At 47.0% G+C, this 14,835-nt stretch overlaps 1 protein-coding gene across 2 annotated transcripts; it reads left to right on the top strand.

Annotated features, from left to right (window-relative positions):
• Positions 1-1,421: 1,421 nt before the first annotated feature.
• On the top strand, positions 1,422-13,831 carry best2 (bestrophin 2). 2 transcript variants are annotated; one of them, XM_015348892.2, is made up of 11 exons: positions 1,422-1,799; positions 2,891-3,202; positions 5,778-6,013; positions 6,782-6,876; positions 7,075-7,308; positions 8,239-8,393; positions 8,949-9,026; positions 9,972-10,124; positions 10,899-10,979; positions 11,911-12,065; positions 12,646-13,831. In XM_015348892.2, the coding sequence occupies exons 3-11, from the start codon at positions 5,862-5,864 to the stop codon at positions 13,496-13,498; spliced, it is 1,956 nt and encodes a 651-aa protein (XP_015204378.2). In that variant the 5' UTR covers positions 1,422-1,799; positions 2,891-3,202; positions 5,778-5,861; the 3' UTR covers positions 13,499-13,831. The 2 variants fall into 2 exon arrangements, with proteins under 2 accessions (XP_015204378.2, XP_006631675.2); XM_006631612.3 differs by lacking the exon at positions 2,891-3,202.
• Positions 13,832-14,835: the final 1,004 nt, after the last annotated feature.

Raw genomic sequence — 14,835 nt, 5'->3', positions numbered from 1 at the left:
AATTGTGATGCGGCGATTGATCTGTTTACTGAAGGGGATCTGGGAATTATTGATGGCACTTGTTTGGAGTTCATTCATGTCTTGTACATGCATTTCTTTGTTGTTGTTTTTTTTGTAATGGGAACATTATTCTTTTGATTGTTGAAGCAAAATTAATCTGGAGCTGTTAAATCGACCCTCTCTGCCATATTTCACACACAATCTGTCCTAACACCACAGACTGTGTGTTTTCACAAGACTCCTACTCTACAGATTGACTCTAAATATACTTTCTCAGCCTCCTGTAATAAAAAATGATATACGTAGCTGCAGTCTGTAAGCACAGTGCCATGTTGTTTTAATCCTGTATCGACACTATGGTGATACTATGATGTCAGTGAGGCGACTGTAGACATTATAAAGATCTATTTTAGGGCCTTTAATTAATATGTCTGCCAAACGCCAGCAATGGGTGGTTTGAGTTATTATGTGAAAAGATTAAGTGTTTATCTTTAAACGATCATGATGTTCCACGGGTTAATTGGTATTTGTACAAGTCCTGCCTGTTATCCAACACGCACAATAGCTTTCTGTAGAGTCATCTAGCAGTGTGGCCTTCCCTAATGGAGGAGGAGGAGAATTCCTTCATCTATCCTTCATCACACAAAGGAAACATTTTCAGCGAACAAGGGGAAGAGGAGATTGTGGAACTTGGCATCACGTGACGGCATCATGACCATAGATTCTTACCATGTTTTACACAAGCACGCGCACAAATCTGTGTACTTTTGTAGTTCAAATCTTTTCACCGAATCTGTCCTAGTTTTCACAGCACAAGAATGTTCTCAGGCGAGGGCAAGTCTAATTAGCCCACCCACAACCCTAGATTCTGGCTCAAAGACGGCTTTCGTGAAGGAAGAGAGGTTATCAGCATCAACAAAATCAGCGTCGCTTGTTCCAGACTACCGCAACTCTTCGCGTGAAAAAGCTATAAAAAACGGGGTTTTATAGGCACTTCCTCTTAGTTCCCGTTTGCCTCTTTCGACTCGTGTTTCCCATTTTATTCTGAATAAATCCGTTGTATTGACGTTATAAGAGCGAAACAAAATGGTTTTAAAACGAATCTTTAACAACCCCCTCCTTTTGAAGACGACTAACAATATCGATTTGTTTTCTTAAGCACTGTGGGTGAAATGTTTTTGTTTTACTGCTGTTGAAAATAATTTGCTTTGTTTCTATGCGGTGGGATAAACACAGAAGTGCATTTCTTGTGCTTAATACTCCACCTAGGCCAGCTGGGATAAAACAATGAGAGTGTGGGTCGTCTTAGAAGCAGTCTTGATTGGATTACGGGTGGTGAGAGATAGCAGAGAGGAGGAAGCTTGTGAACACACGAAAGAGCGAGATGAAACAGGTTTCTCCCTCAGTGACACACGCACACACCCCCAGCAGACAATGAAAAAGCTATTTGAAGGTCGGCGGACTGGCTGGAGCGCTCAGTCCCTCTCTCTGCCCACAGTGAGTTACTACAAGTACACGCCTCGCGCAGTTAACGGGGTTTTTAATGCGGGGGGCTAAGCATTTCGGGGCTTTTGAGAGAAAACCAACTTTCCTGCGCGACTGCCGGTTGGGAAGGACGAGACACCTGTCGGCTTCACTCGGTTACGGAAAGAGGAGAAGACGCGCGCTGCTTATTCTGAAATAGCGCACACCGGTGGATAATCCTTTACTCAAAAAACTTGTTAGGCTTCGGTGGATGGTGATGCTTCGGGACATTTGTTTAACCAAGGTTAAGGAAAAGCTGGTTATAGAAGTTCAAGGTGAGTGCTGAATGACTAGTAAAAGTTGCTATGTTTTCTCCGCGGTAACAAATTCAGTTGTGCGGGATGTAACAGTACGTGATTACTGTGTTACAGAGACTGATTATTAAATTAGTGGGTGTGATATTGTTACTAATGTTTCGTCCGATTTTAAATTTAAATGCGACTTTTTGGCTATTCTAGAATTTTCGATGAAAATGTTTCGTTTGTTATAACAATCATTATTAGTCATATTTGTGTATGACACCATAGTTTTTTTAAGAAAATGTTTCTTACAGTTACTTAAATATCTGGAATCGGAGTTAATGCGTAGGGGGTGAAATGGGTGCGAGGTAAACACTGAGAACTACATTGTTTTTGTGATTTTCAAAAAAAGCTCCGGCATATTAGCACCCCAGCGAACTTCACAAATGCCTTCTCAAACATTACAGCATATGAGGTTTATTACAATGTTGCTGGGACTTGCTGTTACATTTCCGAGCTTGATGGCACTGTTTATGTCCCGGGACCAGCTTATATTTGTTCCTGGAAACAAACTCCACTGCCTGTGCCTTTGATTTTGAGGTTGTAATTGGGTTTCTGTACCAGACTTTGTGTAGAGTTTGTGCAAGACTCTACTCTGCGGCGCTCATCCTTAAACCGTAGGTGGCTGAGTAATTTTCAGTGGCAGTAGGTTAGTTTTAACCTGTGACCCCCGGTGTAATGCTTTCACATTCAATGTGAATCACAGGGTCCTAATTGCTTCGAAAAGGCAGCCTTCCAATTTTAAAACACGTCGGTTTGCAAGTCTCGAAGCTACTGCAGTACATGTAGAGTCGAGTATTTTTTGCTGTCTGTGACTGTTTCAAAGGGTTTGGAAGTTTGACTAACATCCTTGAGACTGCCGTTTAGTATTCATGATAATGATCCTTACACTCATAGCGCTTTTCTGGACACCTGGATGACTGTGTATCAGCAGCATTTACCACTATGTGCACTGTAAAACGACACTTCATGTGGCCCAGAGAACCCAGATCACTTCAGCAGCGCTCAGGCATGTACTGTAACAAACAGACGTTTCTTATCCAGACATGATTCTCTCCGTCCCGCAGAGAGTAGCGGGTGAGGGCAGTCCCGGTCCTGGAGGGCCGGCTGGTGTGTCTGCAGCTGTTCTCGGTCTCTTGAAAGCAGCCGCCGCACCTGAGCAGCTGGGAGACGCTGTTAATAACGAACTGGGCTGGAATGAAACCCTGCAGACGCGCCGGCCCGACAGGACCAGAACTGCCGAACCCGGACGGAAGAGAATCGGCTGCGGATATTCTGCAGCTGCTTCAGGTCACTGCCAACAGAACCTCGGCTTCACATCCTGGGTTCAGTCACTGCAGTCCCCGATAACCGCTCTCCCCAAACGATGAGGCGTGCCCGTAAGTATTTGTGATACTTTTGTAAATTTTGTACATAGATATTTGGTACATACAAAGTTAAGCTGCCATCGCAAAAAGGGAGCATGGCGACATTCCTAACAGGGAAAATCGAGTTTGACTTCATAATGGGAAGTGGTTTGAAAAAGTGATGATGCGAATTTTGCTGTAGTCCTTTATCGTGTCCTGCAACCTTCAGGCAGGTTGTCTGCGATCTAATGCCTCGCAGAAGTGAAGCCTGACCCGTTATTTCTGGAATACCAGTACGTTAGCGCAGATAGTCAAGTCCCATAGGTGGTGTGTGTTAATTTCCCATACGGTTAGGTCCCTGATACAAGCTCACGGCGTCCGCAAACAGCACTCAACACGCCAGCTTCGAGACATAGTTGTTCATGTGTTAATCCATTTTCTGTATTTTTGTTTCCAACCTGAGTAGTCAATTAAACAATTAACTTAATTGTTTTCTCAATTGGGCATGTACTGTATATTAAAGGTACAGTCCCCCTGTGTATCTCCATGGATCCTGGTTCGATGTTTTACAATTCAGCAACTAGTTAAGTAATGAGATCAAGCATGTAATTGGGAGCGTGGTGGGAAACCCGGCCCGGGAAACAGTCTGATGACATGGCTGCTCTTGGCACACCAAGCAATTCGACTGTAAAAACGGGTCTTCCCAATCCACTTCCTCCTGATCCGGTGCTGTTTTTTTCACCACCCAAGCTCTTCATTTAATTGAACCACTGATTTGACGATTTTGCTATACTGGTATTGAATTGTTTTCACTTCAGGAATTGTCAGAAGTTGTACATTTACAGCACCTATATATTTTCATAAGTTATTTTTTCAAACTGTGCCAGAAATCAGTCATTGAACGATCAGTTACATTATTGATTCAATTAAGCAACGTAGTCAAAACCAACTGCCATGAGTTTCAAGGACCTAGGCTGAAAAGTGATGTAAAGAGTTGATTTCATGCTTTGATTTGTGAAAATAATTATTTTCACAAACCTTTTGATATATTGGAAATATAGTGCAGGTGGGTCAGTGGTTTGCATTGCTGGGGCCCTGGGTTCAGTTCCTGGGAGCTGTCTGTGTGGAGTCTGTACGTTCTCCCCGTTTGCAATGGTTTCCTCCGGGTTCCTCCCCAAGTCCAAAGACGTGTTGCTGGGTTAACTGGCATCTGGGAAAATTGGCCCTGGTTGCGAGTGTGTGTGTTTGTGTCTGTAAGTCTGCCCTGTGATGGACTGGCGTCCCACCCAGGGTGTATCCCGCGTTGCAGTTAGAAAACATCTGGATGGAAATGTAGTGCTTCAACAACACGTCGCTCACAAATTGTGAGGATGTAAGAGACCTTCACCAGCCATGCAATCTAGATGAGTATTATCCTGTAAACCAAAAGTAGTTCTATCAGAGCACTTGGGTTGTTGAGGAATGATTCCAGTTACCCAGCCTGTTCTCAATGGTTTGAAATAGTGTTTTGTAGTATTGACGTGAAAATTATTTGTATTTTTGGTTTTGAGAAGGGAGCTGTACCTTCCCTGGATTTAGCTAGAAACCTCCCCTGGTTCCCTTTAAAATATCCATTGGACGTCTGGTGAATCAGTATTTTTGTAAGGTGGCGTGTCCCTCGTAGGGTGGGAAGTGGTGATGGGGTGCAGAAACTGGACAGAGAGGTGCATGTGTACACAGAGCCTTGCTCTAATAGGAGCGCTGCTTGATGCACAGCTGATGAGAACAGGACGTGATTGATGTGCACACTAATCCTCGTTTGATTCCTGCTGTTTCTTTCACGTTTGTATTTGGGCCTGGAGCATCCTGGAACGTTGTAGGTCATGAGGTAATCAAGCAAGGGGATGGTTTGCCACTTAATCAGAAGCCTGGCATGAGAGGGGAAATGGACACATTTAAAACGTTGGATTTCCACAACTCCGTAGTTGTGTGCACGAAGCCAGTAAACATTAAACTATCCCATTCTGCTCTTCATCAGTAGCTGCTTTCCGAAGTTAGCTGGCTTCTTCAAACAGCTGAATCCTGTTCTCCATAAGGGTAATAGACTGCACTAGAAACAGGCTGGAGGAGAGCAGCTTTCCAATAGGTAATGACAGTAGACACTGCCATGTCCTTCAAAGCACATAAGCCCCCTGGATACAAGTTGTGCACGCTGGGTCCCTCTATTTATCCTGGAGAGCCCCAGCCCAGCAGGTCTTGTAATCCAACATGAAATCGGCAGTTTCTTAAGGGTGCAATTCCATGTTTGTCATTTATTAAATTATTTGATTTGGAGATTGTTTAGGGTGATAATCTACATCCATGTTATTCCACAACACAAGTAGAATTTGCTCCATGACGTTTGACATGGACTTATAAAACCTGCTTCTCTGTTGTGCTCCAGTCATGCCAGTTCTACAGTGTTCCTTCATACTGGTGACAAGATGAATGCCTGTTGCTCTGCAGAACACTAACGTCATGTTATTTCATGTATGGCTTTTCTTCAGTCTACAGAATGTCTGCCTCCAAAGACGGAGACCCAAGGGAGCCATGAAATAAATGATCGAACCCATGTACCTTGTCTTTCCAGGATTGCTACGCCAGCCCTGGTAGAAGACCATCTCAAGCCAACTCTTGCCAACCCTCCAGACCTGACCTTTGAACCCGGGACACCATGACAGTGACCTATACTGCCCGGGTGGCCAATGCCCGCTTCTGTGGGTTCTCCAAGCTGCTGTTGGCCTGGAAGGGAAGCATCTACAAGCTCCTGTACAAGGAGTTCATGGTGTTCTTTGCTCTGTACATGGCCATCAGCGTCACCTACAGGTAAGCCCATGAGCCCATCGGCTTGACGGTTGACCAGAACTGGTGCAGGAATCATCTGCATGTACCTGCTTGAATTTAATCAAAGCTGAATATCGCTCTTGTTTTGTGATCTCTGTGAAGCTTGCCTTTGCAATTAGACATTTCATTGCCAGCAAATGTATTGTTGTGCATTTGATAAATACAGTTGATTAATTGACTTTACAGTTCAGAGTATTGCCCCATTTTAAAGACTTGACTGAATGGCTGCCCTGTTGGGTCATGCCTGACGGTCAGAGTCGTCTGTGACTTGTGATCCCCATAGCTCCCTACAAACAGCTGGTACCACCTGGAAGAGTGTTTTTCCCTGGTGCCACTGCCGGTCTGCAGGTGCTGCTATTGACAGGCACCCTGCGTGACGGACACCTTCTCTATCCCAGGCAGTGCTCGGCCAATCGGTTTCTGCTGCATGGGCACTGCAAGTCCCAGCAGGTACCAGCAAGAGGAGGTCACCTGAGGGAACATGGGTAGTTAGTTAAAAGTGTATAGACAGAAATTATAATATTCCCTGATAATAACTTATTTGGGTGTTTGTAGCTTAATTATTCAAAATCCCATGAGGCCATTTCCCCTTGGAATGAGTTATTACAGTGACGTGAGTAGGACAGCCAATCCCAGGATCCCAGAATCCTCTGTGTAAGGTAGTTGTCAAAAGTCATGAAACCCCAGCCAGGCTTCCAGCCCTTTGCTGGCTGCCACACTACAGCGTCATGCTCTTTTCCTTTTCTTCAGGTTTCTGCTGCTGGAGGATCAGAAGAGGTACTTCGAGAAGCTGGCCATTTACTGCAACCACTACGCCAGTCTCATCCCCATGTCCTTCGTGCTGGGTAGGTGTGCTCCTGTCCTCCGGGCGGGAGGGAGTGACACACGGGGCTGTTCTCTCTGTGTCATTCCCTTTTAGAAACGCTGAGTACAGTCTCGGGGGTAAGCAGGATCTCCAGTGCGCAGGGCGAATAGGCGCCCTCAGCCCTTCCCGGCGTGCGCCTAGCGTGCTGTGTGTGTGACTGTCCCTCCTTCCCATGCAGGTTTCTATGTCACGCTGGTGGTGAACCGCTGGTGGAACCAGTACAAGTCCATCCCGCTGCCCGACAGGCTGATGTGCGTGATCTCCGGCGGGGTGCAGGGCAGCGATGAGAGGGGGCGTCTCCTCCGGCGCACCCTGATGCGCTACGCCAGCCTGTCGGCCCTGCTCATCCTCCGCTCCGTCAGCACCGCCGTCTTCCGGCGCTTCCCCACCATGGACCATGTGGTGGAGGCCGGTGAGCGTCCCCCCGCCTTCCCCTGGCCACGTGCCCGGGGAATCCCCAGTCCTGCTGCTGGCTCTCATGACATTCAGAGACACTAATCTTAATGAGGCCAGAAAATGGTCTGAAATCTCACCTGGCTGGCATTTCCACTAGCTTTCCAGGTTGAAGATCCCTCTTCAGATACATTTGTCTAGAGCTGTTCCCTCTTGCTTCCCAAGCTGCAAAGTTAACTCATATTGGGAATCCAGGGACCCCAGCCTTGCTCCCCAACCCATCAGTGGGATATCAGTTTTAGTAGGGTTAGGGTTCTTTAAATAATGAGTGAGAATGGTCCTGTTATCAGTCTTCTGTCAGCAGTAGGACCTGGAAGATGTACAGTTCCAGCTAAAACCTACTGTGGTGTTTGTCTACTCTCTTTTGTGCTTGGTGTTTTGTCCCACAGTCAAGGCTGCTTAGTGTGACGGGATCTGTATAGAAAGTCTGCCGATGTCTACAGCTGTTGTGTTAGGCTGTGCTCTCCAAGGACTGGAAATAAATTCCTGCTTTAGAACGGAGTCCCTGGAAAAGCCTCCTATTTGTCTCTGTTGATTCCAAACGCCAGCCTTTTCAGATTTTAGATGGTGGACTGGATGGGGTGATTTTTAAACCAAAAATGGCAAAGGGACAAATTGAAAAAGGTGGATCAGTTACATAAAAGTTTCTGTAAACCTGCTCACTTGGACTTAAAACTATTTTTTATGAAGATCCATGTTTCCGTTTTCAGTCTGCATTCTGTATTCCAGATTTTTGAGCAGATCAAATAGGGCAGCTTCCGTTTTCAGAAAAGGAAGCATGGTCAGTGCTGCTCTGCGGGTCCTGCACCTTCAGTGCAGGTTACAGTGAGGTGAAAAACGAATCGGTCTCCATACGTTTCAGCTGGAGTGCTCCTGTGTTTCTGTTCAGGGTTCATGACCAGAGACGAGCGCAAGAAGTTCGAGAGTCTGCAGTCGCGCTACAACAAGTACTGGATGCCCTGCGTCTGGTTCACTAACCTGGCGGCTCTGGCCCGCTGTGAGGGCCGCATCAAGGACGACAACACCCTGAAGCTGCTGCTGGAGGTATGGCAGGCTGCGCAGGCATGCGCAGGACACCTCGGTTTAGGAAAGACCCTTGGGGCTGAGTTTATTAGAGGTCCTCAGGTGGGACCCGGGAATCGGAAGAGCTGTACATCCAGACATCCTCTTTAATTGGATTTCATTGAAACGGAGTGATTAACAGAGGCTGGATTGCTGTTCATCTCCAAAGAGCACATCTGTAGATTTGAGCCATGGTTATATTTAGTTACTTGGGTAGAAATCATTTTTTCTGTGATAAAAATGGAAGAAAAAACAAAACAGAATGAAATCTTGGAATCTAATGGGCATGCATATAGTAAATGCTAGGCTGAATGGGTCTCCTCTTGGATAGGAACCCCTGTCTGTACTGTCGCACTAGGGGAGTAGCCTTCTCTGGGGATAGAAATGTTCTCATATGAGTTGTACAATACTTGGAAGCCTTTGAGATCTAGGGAACTGCCCTTTTCCCTTTCCATAGCCTGATTTTTGCTCTCTGCGTGACGCAGATTGACCCCAGTTTTTACAGTGGCTCTCTCTCCTGTCTTTCTGTCTGGCCAGGGGCTCAATGAGTTCCGAGGCAACTGCAGCATGCTTTTCCACTACGACATGGTCAGCGTGCCTCTGGTCTACACGCAGGTGGGTGATTTCTCTCTCTCTCTCTCTCCACGCTGGGTTATTAAATGGTGGCAAACCAGAAGCCCTGCTGCACTTTCACAGCAGACATTCACAGGCCTGCTGCAGATCTGTTGGTTCCACAAAGTGCTTATAGGGAATTCAAAAACCGATAGATTGACGACCTGGGATTGGGGATTACAAGGTCTTTTCATTAGGTTTGTAGCTCAATTGGTTTAAGAATCCATATCCGTAGGCCCTGTGGCCGTACAGGGCCAAGAGAAGGGATCCCTCAATCACACATGACCACTTGACCAACTGTCATACTTGATGGGAAGGTGATGACCCCGACCTTTCAGCACGAGTTTTGAAATGCATATTTTTGGGGGGTTTTAATCCCAAATCTAGGAACTTTCGGCCACACCCACCCTAGGCATGTAGTAGATTAGAAGGTCTAAATTTATTCCTAATTATGGATCAGATGGATATTTTACTAATGGTTTTTTAGTTTGGAAGTTGCCTATAAAATTATTTGGGCATAGGTAGGAAATAAACAGCTCCTGCTAACTGTAGATTAAGTTGTGCTTTTAACTTGGCTGATTTCATATTTATTTTTTTCGTCTTAAAATGTTAAAACGCTAACCTTTTGGTTTTGTGACACCCTTTGCCCTGTATCTATACAAAGACAAGTAGAAATAGCCTGCTGGTGAACTGACTGAAAGAAATCAGCTGTGAATTGAGATTTTGAATTGAATCTCTTCTGAAACCTTTAAAACTATGCAAGGTGACCCAGTCTGTACCAACTTGCGTTCTGCTATAAACTGAGGATATGAGTGTGTGTACAGAACGCAGCCTGAGCACCTGTCGGAAAAGGAGAGGAACCAGTCAGCCTGGCGGGAGAAAGACGTCCTGTTCGGGTGTTTGCTCCGCGGCTTGGCTGTATGTGATGGAGGGTCTGTCCCTTGGCAGGTGGTGACCATCGCGGTGTACAGCTTCTTTCTGGTGTGCCTCATTGGCAGACAGTTCCTTGACCCCACCCTGGGCTACCCAGGTCATGACCTTGACCTCTACATTCCCATCTTCACTCTGCTGCAGTTCTTCTTCTACGCCGGCTGGCTGAAGGTAAGAGCACCAGGCCCGGGGCGCGAATCTGGCGAATCTGGCGAATCTGGCGAATCCGGCGGCTTTGCTCCTGGGGAGTCCTCGATGATTCTTTCATGGAAACCTGTGTTGCATCAGTTAAAGGGGAACTCCTACATTTTTTTTTGTTAGATTTTGGGGTTAGAATGAAATGTACTCATCAATGCCAATTCTGACCACAATGAAAATAAACTGCACTAATGTGTACAACCTCCAATTTCTGTAAAATATGGCAAAGCACCATATTTGTCATTGTCTGTGATTCAGAACTAGGCAACAAAACTTCTGGTGAGGTGAAGTAGCCCTATTACACTGTAAACAAGCAGTCTTTAGAATACATCTCTTTTAATTCAATAGAAATATTGCTCTTGATTTTGATATGGTTTTGTCTACAAATACTACCTTGTTGTTAATTCTGAGTTGCAGATCACACTGGAACATTTCTGCGGTGAAATGTCTGCTGCACATCCTGTGCTTGATCGCTTGTACATTAGTCATTACAGGGACTAGTGATCAGGAAGGGCTGCATCATGTCACAATCTTGCAAACTCTTACTATCACCTGGAGTGAGCCCAGCGATGGCAACCATACAGTACTTTCACAAAGTTCACACATTTGTGCTTAATTCTGACTTTTTTCAGAATTGTTCTATGCCATCACTGAATTTATTTTGATGCAGAGATTTAATAACGACTCTAAGAGAGTTGAGATGGAAGTAAAGGCTGTTTTCACTGACCTGCCTGCTGTGTCCCTCAGGTCGCAGAGCAGCTGATCAATCCCTTTGGCGTGGACGATGACGACTTCGAGACCAACTGGCTCATCGACAGGAACTTCCAGGTGCCTTCTTCGTCTTCAAAACTGCCAGGCAACGCTATTAAAGCCACGCAACATGATCAAGTGAACCAATTTCTTCCCTCAGACACGCGGTCATGATTGTACACCATCTAACTTGTAAGACAAAAATAGCAATGCGTGTTACTGACCGATTACAAGCTTTTCAGTGTGGCACTCATTCTCGTTTGGTGGAGATCATAGCAAGGGTCTAAAAACTTTATCTCGATGTGTATTTCCCGAGATGGCGTGGACTGAATTAGGAAGGGGTTGTCTCTTTGGTATTTCTGACAGATGATAAACAATTTGGGCTGTCTTAGGTTTCTGTGAGGGGCACCTGGGTTCAGTTCCTGGGCTGCTATCTGTGTGGAGTTTGTATGTTCTCCCTGTGTTCATGAGGGTTTCCTCAGGGCGTTCCAGTTTCCTCCTACAGTCCTAAAGACATGCTGGTAGGTTCATTGGTTTCTGGGAAAATTGGCCCTGTGATGGAGTGGTGTCCCACCCATGGTCTATGCTGCCTTGTGCCCGTTGCTGATTGAGATAAACTCCAGCTTCCTCACAACCCTGAATTGGATGAAGCCATTAGAAAATGGATGGATGTGTAACAGTGTGATCAGTGGTGAGTGTATTGAAGTGGAAGAGAACGTCCGTTATAGTAGAATATTTAGTATATTATGACTTCATAGTGCGGCCACACGGAGGGGGATGGATTAATTGAAGTGGCACAGTTATTAGCAGTTTCAATCTAACCATTGCAGCGAGGGAATTTGCCGTCAGTGAGAAGCACAATGGTAGCACCTTGCAGTACCTGATCCAGTTTGCTGAACAAAACCTTACTGTGCCAAGGAAGCAGGGTTCTAACAAAGTGGCCAGACCGCCCTCTGGCCTGTAGCTGCCTGCTCTCACCCTGAGGGCCGCCCCTGCTGTGCTTTGCCAGGTGTCCATGATGGCCGTGGATGAGATGTACGGCGACCTGCCGGTGATTGAGAAGGACCGCTACTGGAACGACTCGAACCCGCGCCCCCCCTACACAGCTGCTACCGTGTTTGTCCTGCGGAAGCCCTCCTTCCAGGGCTCCACCTTCGACATGACGTGAGTGTCTCGTGCACGCTGTGCAACAGCAAGCAACCTTGATCCAGAGCAGGCTCAAACACCTCCCACCACTTGCAGTTGGTCTAGTTTAGAAATGTACGGACTGAGGCCGTCTTGGGTTAAATGCGCTAACTCGTATAACAATTTTGCAAAAAGAGTACAAATGTACAAGTGGAATATGTTGAAAAGTGATTCCCAAAAGCATGACTGAAAGCTAGAAACTGAATTTGTACTTGTGTTCTATGCAGGGGCCGTATATGGCTGCAGGTGTTGCAGAAAACACAAACGTTGCTGCAGGAGTCGGAGTGAGAGAGGAGGCTGGGGAGAGTGAAATAGTTCTTATACCTGGAGCAACAGGACTTTTATTACTTGTCTCCCCCTGCTAGAAGGGAAAATGTATTCCAAATGGAGTAAAGAGGCGAAAGCAGGTTTAGATCGAGTCGGAAGTTTCTCACGTGAACCCCAAGCGTTTAACACCACACAAGGGAAGACGGGCAGACACTGGCAGGGCCCTTTCTCCTGCCGGGGGGTTCTCTGTGTCTTAAAGCGCTGTGAGGGCTGCTCCCTGTTTTCCTTGCAGGGTCCCCAAAGAGGAGATGCAGTTCCAGCCGCTGGAGGACATTGCAGAGAACCTGGAGGAGCCCCACAATGCCCACAACAGCACGGCGCTGCTGAACCGGCTGCTGAGCGCCGCCCCCTCGCCCGCCAGCCTGGGCAGTGCGTTTACGCGCACCACTGCCCGCCTGCAGCGCCTCGGCCGGCGGCCCAGCTGCGACTCCGACAGCAGCTCCCTCAACTCCTGCCTGTGCCCGGACACCCAGAGCACGCTATGCAGCTGCGGCGCGGTCAGCCAGCACGTGCCCCTCAGCGCCATCCAGTTTACCGCGGGCGAGTGCGAGGGCGAGGCCTGGCCGCGCCAGCACAGCGAGGAGGCCGAGGCCGAGCTGCCAGCCCTGCCCTCCGGCGACACGGTGACACTCCCCGCGGCGGGTGGCCAGGATGAGGAGCTGGCCAAACTCCCCTGCTGCCTCACGCCCACGCCTGCGGCAGAAAAACGAAACAGGGTCCTGGGGGCGCATCCCAAGGAGGGCTCCGGCCTGCGGCTGTCTCCGGTCCATGGGAGCTCGGTCCAGGATTTTGGCGCTTTCCACGCAGGTGACAAGAAGAAAGCCCCGCCCCTGCTACCACTGCCCAATGGGAAAGGGGCAGGGCAGTCCATGCTGTGCGTCCCGACCAATGGCAGCTTGAATTCTGTAGAACAGCTGGAGCAGCAGCCCCCTCTTCGCTGCCCAGCTGTTGCCAAGTTCAATCAGCGCCTCCGCAGTGTCAGCATGGGCTCAGAGTTCAGCGGCCCTCTCCCACAGCTACACCTCAGCACGGGAGGAATGCGTCTGAAGAGCCAGTATTGTCCCACCGAGACAAGCATCTACTAAGGCAGGAGCAGAATGGACTGAATCCTGGGAAACTAAGTGCTACTTTCAACCTGCTCTCGCTCTAAAGAGCAAATGATACTCTGCACATGGAAGCTGGGAAACCAAAAAAAAAAGGTTAAGCTTTTATAATGGAGTAAGTCATGTGCACCTGAAAATAAATTTTTCCATTCACAGTAGGAGACCTTGGTTTAGGAGTTAGCATTGCATCACTTTCTAACAAGTTTTATAAATTTTATATCGCTTCTTCTTTCTTTTGTTAAGGCTGTCTTGACACAGCCAAAGTATTACTTCTTTGCTCTTCTAAAATAAAATTGTCTATTTTAAAACTAGAAATGGGGGTGTCTGTTTTCTTTCTAGGTGAGCTTAGACAGTGAGCCCTAGCAACCTCAAGGCAAAGGTTATCAAAGCCTTCCTGCACGTAGTCCTGTTTAGAAAAGGTGGGGCTGATTTCCGGATGAAATTGAATGATGTCCATGGGTGTGTGAGTCTTCAGCCATGTTCATGCTTTCATGTTTTGGTTAGTTTCATATGCGGTGATATCATCCTTTATTAAAGGGGTAGGGCAGGCCCTGCAGACATGCAGAGGACACCTCTGTTTAGGAAAGACTCTCAGGGCTGAGTTGGTATTAGGGGTCCTCTGGTGGGACGGAGAAGCCAGAAGAGCTCAACATCCAGCAATCCTCTTTAACTGGATTTCATTTTAAAAAAATGAAACTAGGGTGAATCCCAGTCATTAATTTTGTTTGTTTTTTTTACTTCTTTAAATGCCATGACTCAACCCCTACAGATGTGACGAATGTTACATGGGCAGGAGTTGGTTTCTCTAGAATGTAAATATTCTGTTTGTTCTTATGAGACCTTGAATTATTGATGAATAATAATGATCACAAGTGAGCTAGGGCTGCACCAGAGGCCTCGCAGCCTCTGGGAAAGCGAGCAGCAGAGGTCAGGCAACTGCAGCATGCCTCTGGTCTGCAAGCACCTGAGTGATTGCACTCTGCATGCTGGGCTATTAAGTGTCAGCAAACATGAAGCACCACTGGATTTTCCCAGCAGACATACACAGAGCTACTGATTCCAGAGAGCTGTTGGCCCTACTGGGATTTGTAAGGAATTTACAATGTGCAGGGCTGAAGACCTGGCATTGTAACATCTTTTGATTAGATCTAAAGCTCATTCAATTAGGTCAAGAAAAACCTAGAATCCCCATTAGCAGAGCCTGCAGCTGTGTAGGTTCAGGAGAAGGGAGCCCTCAGTCACACATGACCACCTGACCACGTGGTCACCCTTGCCATGAGGGCAGGACTATGACCTTTGAAATTCTATTGGACTTCCAT

Source organism: Lepisosteus oculatus, chromosome 11 (assembly GCF_040954835.1).
Source record: "Lepisosteus oculatus isolate fLepOcu1 chromosome 11, fLepOcu1.hap2, whole genome shotgun sequence".
Lineage (NCBI taxonomy): Eukaryota > Metazoa > Chordata > Actinopteri > Semionotiformes > Lepisosteidae > Lepisosteus > Lepisosteus oculatus.
This window is presented reverse-complemented; position numbering and strand designations above follow the sequence as displayed.